General features: G+C 36.8%; 2 protein-coding genes across 8 annotated transcripts; one reads left to right on the forward strand and one right to left on the reverse strand.

Annotated features, from left to right (window-relative positions):
• Positions 1 to 780: 780 nt before the first annotated feature.
• Positions 781 to 10,357, forward strand: LOC124219738 (Kinesin family member 19A). Of its 6 annotated transcripts, XM_046627782.1 has the most exons (15): positions 781 to 809; positions 1,080 to 1,114; positions 4,124 to 4,195; positions 4,319 to 4,429; positions 5,621 to 5,824; positions 6,395 to 6,544; positions 6,682 to 6,891; positions 7,138 to 7,601; positions 7,669 to 7,835; positions 7,902 to 8,056; positions 8,118 to 8,331; positions 8,390 to 8,540; positions 8,671 to 8,715; positions 8,861 to 9,013; positions 9,209 to 10,357. In XM_046627782.1, the coding sequence occupies exons 4-15, from the start codon at positions 4,319 to 4,321 to the stop codon at positions 9,285 to 9,287; spliced, it is 2,103 nt and encodes a 700-aa protein (XP_046483738.1). In that variant the 5' UTR covers positions 781 to 809; positions 1,080 to 1,114; positions 4,124 to 4,195; the 3' UTR covers positions 9,288 to 10,357. The 6 variants fall into 6 exon arrangements, with proteins under 6 accessions (XP_046483738.1, XP_046483734.1, XP_046483733.1 ...); XM_046627778.2 differs by lacking the exons at positions 781 to 809; positions 1,080 to 1,114 and adding an exon at positions 1,859 to 2,584 and having other exon boundaries at positions 8,869 to 9,013; XM_046627777.2 differs by lacking the exons at positions 781 to 809; positions 1,080 to 1,114 and adding an exon at positions 1,865 to 2,584.
• Positions 10,358 to 10,366: 9 nt separating this feature from the next.
• Positions 10,367 to 12,663, reverse strand: Elp6 (Elongator complex protein 6). Of its 2 annotated transcripts, none has more exons than XM_046627799.2 (3): positions 12,355 to 12,663; positions 12,058 to 12,177; positions 10,367 to 11,746 (listed from the first exon to the last, which is right to left on the reverse strand). In XM_046627799.2, exon 3 carries the CDS (start codon positions 11,728 to 11,730, stop codon positions 10,876 to 10,878), a length of 855 nt encoding a protein of 284 aa, XP_046483755.1. In that variant the 5' UTR covers positions 11,731 to 11,746; positions 12,058 to 12,177; positions 12,355 to 12,663; the 3' UTR covers positions 10,367 to 10,875. The 2 variants fall into 2 exon arrangements, with proteins under 2 accessions (XP_046483755.1, XP_046483754.1); XM_046627798.2 differs by having other exon boundaries at positions 10,369 to 11,746; positions 12,110 to 12,177; positions 12,355 to 12,662.
• Between the last annotated feature and the right edge of the window lie 409 nt (positions 12,664 to 13,072).

Below are 13,072 nucleotides of genomic sequence, written 5' to 3' on the forward strand. Positions count from 1 at the left end.
AGGTGGTGCAAACTATATATAACGTGTTTCGTTTCATGAACAGAACTGGCCGCCAACGGTAACATCGATTATTTCGCGTGTCCCCCCACACATATATCTATGAATATACCTTTTATTTGATGTCCATGCAATGGTGTTAGATTGTCGATGTTTTTAATCATAGCGATAATCATTCTTTGCCGTTAGCAGCCCCTTTTTCCTTTTGCTTTCCTTCAGGCGTTTACTCACCTTTTCCACGACCGTCATCCGTTGCACCAAGGATTCGGTACATATTGGACTTTATTTGAATAATCTTGATCGATCAGTTATCCAAAAATTTTATGTTGTGTTCTAAGAATTGGCATCCCCGTGTCACCGAATCTCACATTAATTTTAAAGTTGACGAAAAATATAAATAATTAGCCACTCGGTAAAATAATAGCTTGTATTCCGAATTTACGAATATACCTGTGAATATTATACAGGTTTCTTTTTGTCAAGTTTACTTTGCCGCGATGTAATAATTAACGATTATATACGCATAATGTTTTTCGACCTTCGTTTCGGCCATATGTTATGTATATTCGGACCGAAAGACTGACAGAAAATCAATCATTGATAAAATCGTATGTTCATTGTCAAGTTTAGCGTATAGATTATCATTATTATACTTATGATTTATAAGGAAATTGTACCCGTATACAGCGTTGCGGGTGTCATCATTTTCATAGAGCATATTACCAAAAACATTACACAGGTGGTAACGAAATCGATACTGAGTGTACAACGATTGGAGTGACAATGCGCATCGCTGCAATTTACATGGATAGGTAAATAATTGACCCAGACGCGATCAGAGCTACAAGGCATTTGACTATTTTTTGCTAGTTTTGTTGATATCGTAAGTATAGCTGGTAGGCGTATGTAATTTTACCGCGAGTCAAGTGCAAATATTGACCGCGCGACTACGTGAGGCTATTACTCGCGGAGGAGAAAAAAATATTTAATTTCTCTGCACGCATTTAGACGTGTAATAACATCTTTGCATAAAAGATGAATAGATATGATTTTGAATTCACCCTGTCGCTTAATTATTACAGGCATATGCGGACGCAGTATTACACGAGAGAAACGCGTAAGTGTTCTATTATGAATCGATATTATATACATGTACACGCGATCTGTGGTACATTGACTTGACCTTTCCCTTGGATGGGTATAGTTGTGTTTTTTTCCCCCATTTTTATATCGATCAAGGCCCACGTGGATTTTATTTCCTTTCAATGTTTTTTCGTACACGTTCACTTTGGAAATACATATTGAAATGAGTTATGCAATCGAAAAATGATTGTTTCTTTATATCCTTATATCTTTATCTCGAAAGAGATTATTGCGTCAAAAAATTAGGAAGGAAAAAACACGGCTAGGCATTTAAAAAACGAATCACTTGATACTATGACACAATGATTTATTATTAAGACGGTTTTGATGCGTGCAGTTTAATAGCAACCCCGCGAACGCATGCAATCCGAATATTATTTTTCTAACAACTATATGTAACAACCGACGCTTATTATTTACTTACAATATGCAAGCTTATACATGTTCACTATAAAATCTTGTACCACGTGAGAGGGGGGGTCACGAAAGAGAAATGCAGACTGGAAATATCGTAACTTTCATTTTAATTTGTTTACCGATTTTGTCATCGAATCGCTGACACCCTAAATTACATTAATTTTTGCAATCGAAGCAATTTTTCAGTCGTTGAAACTCGATTGAAGGATGAGAATATTGTAAATTGTTGGAATCCCCTCAAGCACCTAGAATAACTAATGGAACAAACGAATTTAAAATGTGCCAGTTGGCCGTCGCGCAGGGCTGAAGTAAAAACCGCGGGTGTTTGGACACGCGGCCAGCACCCCGTGTCCTTGTGAATAACCTGGCAGGTACGCCGACTCGCCCAACCACCCAGTCGATGGGCGTCAAGACTAAGCGAAGCACGAAAAAATTTGCAAAAGTATCGGGGCCAACCTTCGTTGCCTTGAATCGGCCAAAAATTATTATTTTGATTACCGCTGCAATAAAAAGAAAAACTGTCATCGTTCAATTTCAATTATGTACTCCGTTTCGTTGGGATTCAATTTGAACACTGAGTACCTGTATCGAAAATAAACAGATGTATGGGAAAACGAATTAATTAAAATAAAAAAAAACAAAAAGCAAAGAAAATTAGGAAAAAATTATGTGACCAGTGAGGTGAAACAATTAATAAACAGTGCAAAGGGAAACATGGCGCGGAGTAGAGCGTGGATAAAGTTTGAGCATTAGAACTAGTTTGCGATTATAATGCATGTATGAACAGCACGTGTTGTGTAAAGTTGATAAAAGTTTTGACACATTTTATTATTACATGTGATTACATACTTTGGTATAAATGATAGCTTAGGCTTGTCAGCAGTGGTTTATAATTTTACACATATTGTCCGTATGTAATAAGAAAATGACGCAGTATAGCAGTGGAAGCGGTAGTAGTACCAGCAGCAGTGGTCAACATGACCTTATTAATCGACCACAAAGATCCATCACTGAGGAAAAGTTGATGGTAATTTCATGAGTTATAAGATTGAAGTTCTCGTCAAAGTTTTGTCCTTTTTTTTCCATCGAAATTTGTAGATTATAGGAATTTCAAATTGCCATGGATTGCAAATTGTTTGTAGCGTTCGAAATATTCGTGTGTCGAAAACGTTTCCTCAAATCTATAGAAATCAATGTTGCCATTGAGTTAATTCCTCGCAATTACCTATATATAGAATTTTGGAAGTTTTTTGTGAGAAACTTTTTCCAGATTTGCGTGCAAATTTACCAACGCGTGTTCGAGGTATCTGCACGTGATTGTCAATGAACAGCCTTGTAATCGGTATGTAATCATAAGAGGTGAAATCGATCAAACTATAAATGACGTGTAAAGTTTTCTAACTTACAGTGTCAAATTTTCACACGATTAATTATATATATAACATTATCATGTTTGAGGGTATTCAATTTTTGTAAAAATACCGTGAAAATTATTTCATTGGCCCTGATAACGTGTTTCGATTACGGTTAGAGAAAAGGTCCTTGAAATAATCGCGCGTTTCACATTTACCCTTTGTAATAACGCGTTTATTAACGAAGATTTATCATGTCGTAAAGTGATAATATACGTATATATGTACGTGTGAGGAATTTTGAACACCTATAATTAATGTGGTACACATAATAATCGATAGTGAGGTAACGATAAATCGATGGTGAGTCGACAAAACAACAATATCGTCGTGAGTTTACCAAAATTTCCACATCCTGCTGAGCCCCGCATACAATTTTTCTCAGGAAGTGGGGGTATATATAGTAGTATAGGTACAATATGTAAGCACGATAATAAAGTGAGATTGACGCGTCAAATAGGGGTAAAAAATGTCTCTAATTGCCCTTGTATAAAATCGATAAATTCACATTATACATAATTGATATGCGGGTTACGCATGTAATTGGCGTTAGCAAATATGGTCAGCGATCGCAAGTGCGACCACCATCAATCTTTCAATAATTACGTCGGTCTTCTGCTATGACGGGTATTAATTTGGGGCAGTACATCCGGTTTTGTTAATAATTAGTTATCCTCATTCCTCTTTTACACAATTTCCTATACACGTGTTATTTTGAAGAATACATTTACTGATCAAGTATTATGATTAAAATAAATAGTTCAAGCTTGCAATTTTGTATAAACTCTTTTACTTTGTTTCACCATACATATCAAATGATGTATTTTTAAACTCAAAATGATTGGACGAGGATAATTCCTCACTATATAAAAATTAGTAGAATAGAAAATCGGGTTCCGAATGCAGACTTTTATTACCGACCCTTATCGACATTTCACCCAAGACTCAAACCCTTTTCAGCGATGACGTTACCACCTCAGTCAGCGCAGAAAAGAGTTTGAGTCTCGGGTGAAATATCGGTAAGTGTTGTTAGTAGGGATCTGTGTCCAAAACTTTCCTTGTATGTTTACTAAAATTATCGATTTTGGAATTCGCGTTGCTTCAAAAAATCGAAATCTTTTATCTAATTTTTAAATTGCCTATTATCGTTTTAGGTTGCAGTGCGCATCAGGCCGCTGAACTCCGAAGATGATGGGACGAGGGTATTGCATGCAATTAATGATAAGGTAGGGTTAACGTAGGTTTAGGATTAATGGCAGTTGATGATAAAAAAAAAAAAAAAATCAGCTCTTTTCTTGAAAGTTATTTCTTGAAAGTCTTGCATCATTTGTCTGTTTGATGGTATACAGATGGTTGTCATGGAGGAAGTCGACGGAGAGAAGGGAGATGTTCTCCGTCAGAAGCGCGGCGCTTCCCGCCAATATCTCTACGATATTGCGTTCGGCGAGGATTCAACTCAGGTAAAAAATATGTGTCGTACTTATATATACATATTTTTTTAAGTGTAAAGTTTCTAGTATTAAATCGGTGTACACATTAGCTTCAGGCTTTCGCCGGTAATGCCATTAGTAGTTTCTGTTTATAAATTCGTCGACAAACATTCACCATTATACCAGTACGGTCAAAAATTTATTTCTTCACAACCACCGTTGGTGTAAAATGCGTAAATATTCCATGTTATCTCGAGTACCGTAACTATTTTGTGTATACTGTATACTGTATACTGTATAACGGTATTGATTTTTTTCCATCAGGAATATTGGCTCGCACGTCAATATTTTCGCGTTATGTACTTGTAGTGTGTACGTATGTACGTAACGAATGTAAAATGAAAACAATGGAAAACATCGATAGCAGAAATTTTATATTTCTCTAAGTTTTTTCTTAACTCGTTGTGAAACAGTAAAATTTAGAAAAAACTTATATGCGATATTGTGGAACAAGCTTACATGAGCAGATAAAAATTTATAACGTATGAGCAATGTATGTCAAATTTCACCTTAAGAGAAGAAAAAAAAATCATCTGAGGATTGTGTATATTTGTTTCTTCCTTTTCGAGAGAAACTGCTTCAGATATATTAAAAAAAAAAATCGTAATGTTTCCTCTTTTTCTTTTTAAATCCCTCACCGTATATCGAAATTTATATTCCTCACGTCCGGTGGTATTCCCCCATCTAGAACGCGTGTTTAATCGTAATTGTATCTAAACACGCAAAGATATAACGACCTGATTACTAAATTTAAATTCAAATGGATTGCATTGATCTGGGATCTGTTCAACTCCGTAAAGTAATACTGGGGGTCGAAAATTTTGAATTTTTTAAAATACACAGATATATCGCAGCGTAATAGAATAATTGTCACTTGCACGTTGATAATAAGTCACGTGTTCACCAGCGAGGGTGAAGGTCAGCCCCCAGGATGAAGTCAAGGTCGCGAACTTGCCCCGCGCTGTTCGAATTCCAGCATATCGTGCAAATTCTAAACTAACAGAAATCGCCAGATGGTTTATTCGCAAAATTTACAAATTTTATTTCCGATAATCGTCACAAAGTGTTTCGTAATTTTTGATGAATACGTTACTGACAGGATTTTTTATATTATAAACACAAAAACGGACCGTTAAATTTAGTAACACGAACGTTTTTTAGGAAGCAGTTTACGATGGAACAACCAAAGCTCTTGTTCAAGATGTTTTGAACGGCTATAATGCGACGGTGTTCGCTTACGGAGCTACAGGAGCTGGAAAAACTCATACGATGGTTGGAAGCCCATCTGAACCAGGAGTCATGGTCCGAGCTTTGAACGACATATTTCTCGCTGCTCAAAAACTTCCGACAAACGTAGAATTCGCGGTGAGTTAATTAACCCATTATCAACAATCAATTTCGATCACAGAATTGCTGTTTTTTTTTTCAAAAAATTCACAATTGTAGCACAATTTTTCATTTGTCAAGTTTGAACCTTGTTCACAACTAACAGCAGCAGGTAGTGAAAATTTTACATATAGATTCGATGTAACTGTAATTGGCGAATATTGGTTATTTTAATTCCAACGGTAGAAGGATTCGCATTCGAATTAATCCTTTAATCAAAAGGTCTGAATTTCAGTAGACTAATTAAGATTTAAAAAAATTGTAAATAATTTCATTATGGATTGATTGTGAGTGTGAGAACGAAATATGAAATCAATTTTGTTCGTTTTGCTCTTTCTTCACAAAGCAAAAATCTCGAACCCATTATCGAGTAAAGGTATGTTTTTCTACCGTCAGAAATTTGAAAAGATTTACAATCAGTCTCGCGTCAAGTCGAAAAGTATAAAGAAAAGTGAACTCTTTCGACCGGGAAATTCAAACTTATGTACTTTTAAGACTTACAATTATACGGACATTTCTTATCATGATCTTTCGGTTTTATTCGTACAGGTAACTATGTCCTACATGGAAATATACAACGAGAATATCAGAGATCTATTGAATCCTGGAACGGGATACTTGGAATTGCGAGAAGATTCGCGCGGCCGTAATATTCAGGTGTCTGGGCTTTCGGAAATCTCAACAAACTCAACTGAGGAGGTATATAACACTTTATTAAAATATTTAATCCTTTGAACTCTAACGGGTCGAGAGTGTAATATAGTACACTGATTATTTCGACTGAACTGATCAAATAAATGAACATTCATTTCCCTTTTTCTTTCTCTATCATTCAGGTAATGCAGCTTTTGCACAAAGGAAATAGAGCACGAACCGTGGAACCAACTGCAGCTAACAAAACATCCTCTCGTAGTCATGCACTTCTCAGCGTAACAGTGAAACAAACCCATCCAATCCAGGAGGGTGATCGTGCTAGAACTCGCATTAAACAGGCGCGCCTTTTCATGATCGACTTGGCGGGGTCAGAAAGGGCGAAGCAAACAAAGGTGAGCTAGGGTAACGAATCTATTACAGAATTTTCCAATGAATTATTTTAATTGACTGAGTAAACAATAATAATTTTTGGATGACCCAAGTCCCCGAAGTTTATTATTCATTCACTAACATTAACACTAAAATTGTGCTACGATGAAAACTTGGAACACATCCATAATTCAACTGTTTCATAAGTTGACTGTAAAGTATTAATTTATGCAACAAAGGAATAAGCCTGTTGAATCTACCTTCTTCAGAATCAAGGGAAACGTCTTCAAGAGGGAGCGCATATAAACCGGTCTCTGTTAGCGCTTGGTAATTGCATAAATGCACTGTCTGGTGGTGCACGATATGTGAACTATCGGGATTCGAAATTGACGAGGCTGTTGAAAGAGGCGCTAAGTGGTAACTGTCGTACAGTGATGATTGCCCATGTTTCACCATCAAGTAGCCACCGTGATGAGAGTAAAAATACCCTGGCCTACGCAGACAGAGCAAATCGGTTATCGAACAAAGTGGAGAGAAACGTTCTCGACGTTAGTTACCATGTTTCACAGTATCGCAATATCATCAGCGATCTCAAAAGCGAGATATCCAGGCTGCGTAATAAGATGCAGGATGACCGTCCCAGAAGTAATTCAGGTGTCGAAGAGCATGATGGTAATCTGAAAAATCTTAGGGAAAAAATCGTATCTACGTTCAGGGAGCAAATGAGATTAAGGTATGTGAATCGCTGAGCAATATATTTCATCACTTTCCTAATGCTTCTTTTTCTCACTCTTCATCAGACGAAAACTTATGGAATTGGATAGCCATCTCCTTGGATTGAAAATGGCAGCGGAACAACAGCATTCTATTATATCACAGTGGGAGTCACGAAATAATAAATTGTACAAAACCACAAGAGGGTCAACGTCGCGTCGCCTAGGAACAGAGAACTACGACGATGACAGAGGTCAGTTCCGTTTTGCGAAAAAATTATCTTGTAGATTTATAACGTCTATTGTAAATTTGACAACAGACTTCCTCGAAGAAATTGAAAATGATGCAGCGATGCAGCACGCGTGGGCCGAGCTTGCTGAAATTAACAAGGAACAAGAGCGCTACTCTGAATTGAGGGCAGCTGCAGATCAAGAGCTGGAGAACTGCCGTCAGCGTAGCCTACTTCTTGAAGATGTAAGTGAACGATTAGTGGTCAATTATTGTCTTTTATATTAGACGTATGATTTATTTTAAGGAGCTTCCATCCCGAATTAGTTCAGATGACGAACGAGAATTGTTGGCTCTTATGCTGCGAGTTCATGAACTTGAAGCAGATAAAATGATGCTGCAGAGTGAGAGATTGGTCAAACAACACGAGCTTAGAAGACGCGAATTATTAATCTTACGATATGATAGACAGCGCCAAATATCGGAGGAAATTATCACCAGACAGAGGCAACTGATGGAAGGTATTATTCGAACTCCCTTCATGTATTCAGCTTTAATTAGTTAGTTTCATTATTTCAGATGGCCAATTAACTCTACCTGCCGATTTGCAAGAACTGTATTCAATGTATCAGCAAGAAATCCATGCCGCTGCATATGCTGAGTCTAATCTGAGCGATTCGCCTGGCACAAATTCCAGTCTTGGAAGAAAATTACCTCCAATATCTACCAGGTTTACTTTTAGTCTATTCAAATTGTTCGAAGAAAGGTAAACTGAGAAACAAGACCAAAAAATTGTTCTTACAACAATGGTGCTTACACAAGATTTCTATTGAGTCGAAAATTATGTGACATTTTTTCAGGTATGGCTATGAAACTACGAGCACCGATTTTCGAGGGAATAGTAGGTAGGTAATGTGGATACACATGTCATTGTAAATTTGCGACGTACGCTTGGTTGCAAACCGTAATTCTGTAATTTTGCAATGTGATCAAAGTGGTGGGGAATGTAAGGCTCTAGCAGATCGATAAGGTATTGATTAAATGTGATAGTTCAACAGACTCAGATTGGGAACCTTCGCCTTTGCCCCAAATCGGAGAGCCATCGACAGACGTCAACCAAATAATGGGGGCCCCTGTACATCCGTTAATATCAGCAGCAGGCCTGTTCCCACCAATTTCGGCAACTATTGGCAGCAGAAATTAGTACGTAAATAATATCGTCACTGTATGGTAGAACCTTTCAGATTTGAATTCTCCGTCACACAAACTCTTAAGTAAATTCATAGCAGGTTGCACGTTGCTTCAGTGCCAGAATTGGCAAAGGTGCGAAGAAGATTCTACGATACTTTACTAGCTTTTGAAATTAAAACCGATTGTTGGATTCTATCTTATTTACAGCGACAAAAATCTAAGACGAACAACTAGTGAAAATAGCATGGCTAATTACGGTACGAGCTTCCAAAAAAATAGCACCTGACGATCAAAATACGACCTGCAGTATCCCGGGCGATACGTGAAAACTGTCACAGCCGATTATGAGGACGAAGATGATGCAGAAGTCACAGTAGAATTAAGAGGAACGAATTTTAAACTACTGAACAGATAATGGGTTAGAGAATTCAGAGTATGAGGATATCGCACATGTTGGTAATTAATGAGAATGCAGAATACTAGCAGAGATCGTTTCAGAGAATATTTACAAATAAGTGTACGAGCTGGTTTCGAAAAGTGCAGCTTAAGTCAGTCGCACAAAGCGTATGTATCTAACATACGTATACATACGTAGACTTCACTGACTTTATTATACCTAATTAGGCAACATATCATTTACCTTCATGCGTCAAAGCTGGTAGATTATCTTTTGACTATGTACCATAAATATATTTGAACAACAAGTAATTTAGTCCTTATTTGTAATGCAAGGTAAAGTATATCGAGTGGCAAACCAAATGCATACCTGAATATAATGCTATCACTATCGTGAGATTGTAGTATAACTCAACACTGAATACGATATAATAGGAAATTTAAATTTGCCAAGACAAAATTCTAGTTCGGTATAATCCAGAGTCAACGCTGCACTCTTCTTAGTGAAGAGATTGAAAAAAATCAGTAGTCTTCTCTTTTGTATCATAGTTTGAAACAAAATAATTCAATACCTACATACATGCAACGTACGAACTTCAAATGTATACATATCGACATTGCGCTCAATTACAGTTCATATTGCAGTATATCAGTACTGGGATTACTGTTTTGAATTTGTCATGACAATTACTACTTTCTCGTGTATTTTTTTGTTTCCATTGGTTTACCTATACCGGAAAATACCGACTAGCAACCATACCAGTTGATCTTTTATGAATCGGATAGAACGAGATGCTGTGATGATTATTGTTCTTACGTTCTTAAACGTCGACAAATTCGATGTGTTGAAACTTGAACTTCTTCTGACCAATTGTTTGCACATATTTTTGCAGGTCAAAAACGTGTGGAAGGAAATTTCAATATTATATAAAAATAAATAAAACGAAAGTGCATATGGCAGTTTAACGAGTTTTTCTTTTTCTTTTATACTTTTTCCTATATTTCAATAAATACATATAACGTAATAAGTCGGGTAAAAATGTTGAACGGAATTATAATAAAAAAAAAAACAAAAAAAAAACAAATCATTGACACTTGTATAATACATCTTTTTCTTCTGTTGTTTTCTCGCTCAAAAGTAACTGTTAAATTTGCAAATGAAAATGATTCTCACAATGCCTGTTGTCGCATTAATGTTTAAAAATACTCGTTACTCTTCTTTACAAATTGCACAACCGTCGCGATTAGAATAAAACGAATCTCAACAGAGCTTTTTATCCATAAAATAAAATGATGTTTAAACATTGTTCTGCGGTATATGAATAGGCGAAAATTTCAATCATCGGCGACGGTAGGCCAAAGAAGAGATGGAGGCGAAAAAAAAATAACATGGAAAAAACGTATGTAAAAGCAAAAAACCGCGACAAAGAACGCGAACAAAGTCAAGAAAATCTTTGACACGGTTCTTTTAATAAATACTACGATAGCGACGACGAACCAGGTGCGAACATTTTCACTTGACGATCTAGCAGCTTGTACAAATAAGTCGTTTTCTCAGCCCAGCGATACTTCCTCCTGACTTCGTCAACTTTCCATCGAATATTTATCTTCCCTGAAACGTCATTCGCATGCCCGGTACTCAATGGTTCGACGCTCACTATTAAATCGGACATGTGCTTTAGGCCTATAGCTATCATGTCAGGCTGGCAAGTATCGGGATCAGCTTTATATGTGTGGGTCATAATGCAAACGGAAATCATTGGCTCAAATTCCATTAAGGATCTGAGATACCTAACGTAGAACCAGACATCTCTTAGGCTGAGGCTCATGTCAAACAAATGGCTCAGATCGTCGACTATAACATTGACAGATCCCATCGACTTGAGCATTTCGTGGACCTTGTTTCTAACAGGTGAAAAAAGCTGGCGCACAAGCATCGTGTCCAGCTTCATTATATCTGGGATACCGATGTCCTCGGTGTTTGTGATTTTTCGATCAGTTTTTGTCAGATCAACATTAGCTGCGTCCACAGAGTCGTGTCCCAGGTCCTCTACGTTACTCGCCGCTATTTTCATAGGCTCAACAACCGTCACCTGCCCTCTTTCTTTCAGAACCTTCATGTTGTAGCCAAGCTTCATTCCTACATTGTGGTAGTGGCCGAACGTGTTGTGGAAAAGGACCAAGCAGATTCCTTGGCTCTTTTGCAGGGAGCCAGAAACAACAGCGTTTACTATAAAATTTGCATCGCTTCCATGCTGCTCTTCTATCAGTATTGTTTTACCACACATGTCTACTCTGTCAATTCCCAGTGCGCTGCATACGGAGTCAGTCATTTTGACGATTTTGTTTCTAGAAAAGTAGAAGATACTGAAATTAACTGACAAATTTAACGGGGAAAAGGTCATAGTTTGAAAAATATAATTTCCAAATTTTAACAACAAGCATACGCATCTTCGGAAATTTATTGACAAGTTACCTCTATCTTTTAATTAATTACAAGACAACGTGATGCAATTTGATTTGGTTATTATTTGTGAATTTATAGTTTTGCAAATATATTTGAATTCTATTGTATACAAAACTTATGAAACTGTTTTCACAGAAAAGAACAATTATAATTCAGATTTGTAACTTCGTAATATTTGTGGATTTATAATTACTTGAATTCGCGTGACCGCGTGCAGCCGGAAAAGAATCCAAAGTATTACGCACCTGTCTGCTTAGTTTTGTGATAGATACGCGAAGAACAGCTTCCAGTGTTTTTCTTCTGCCAATCGAATCTGTTCGAAAGTAATATTTGATTGTTAAACGCATTTAATTTCTACTCGATTTTGACAGTACGTCCCTAACCTAACTTAACAAAAATTCGAACGCGTGCACAGTTCAAACGAATTTGACAGTAAGTTATGAGTAAAGACATTAAAGTAAAAAATAACTATATTTCCAAATTTTGTCACCTTTCAATTTTTTCGAACGTTCGGATATTTCCTTCAGCGAAAATTAAATTTTCATTGAATAAGTTATATGCGGGGCAAAAAAAAATTAAAAAAAAAGTAAAACTCTCCGCTGATGAAGAGGTATTTCTTAGCTGTCCAACTTATTGATATGTATGTGTGCTTCTATACGTGTGATTACATGTGTGATTATACGTGTGTGTGTGCAGTTTTTTGACTCCTCGTGGTTGTGTACTCATCAGCCACACTCCACCTGCACGCTCCACGTTTCACGCGCAACGTGAAAGCGAACGTGAGCCGTGAACACGGCTGTAAATGTGCCCGCCATCAGCTGTTTTCAACCTTCGATATTCCTCTTATTATCAGCGTTGCCAATTTTGAAATAGGATTAATAATGAAATCATTCGTATTAATCTATTGTTTCCCCATTAGCACTATGTTCGCATACTATTCATCCGAATTCTGCAGATTAAAAACTTTTTCAAAGTCGTGTTGCGGTTTTCTCCCTCCAGCATTGTTCTGAAATTGATGTATTACATTGTTGATCATTGTTGTCCGAGTATTGCGTGTGATATATAACAAATGTGCAACGCATGCAAGGCAACTAGCTATATCGTACCGGCTGTCAAAAACTTCATAAAAATCTACGAAGAGTAGTTAAATACCGGTTAAACGTCAATCAGTAAAATTTAGACTTGAGATGAAAATATATTAAATTCAT

The sequence above is a fragment of the Neodiprion pinetum genome, chromosome 5 (assembly GCF_021155775.2).
Source record: "Neodiprion pinetum isolate iyNeoPine1 chromosome 5, iyNeoPine1.2, whole genome shotgun sequence".
In the NCBI taxonomy this organism is placed as follows: Eukaryota; Metazoa; Arthropoda; class Insecta; order Hymenoptera; family Diprionidae; genus Neodiprion; species Neodiprion pinetum.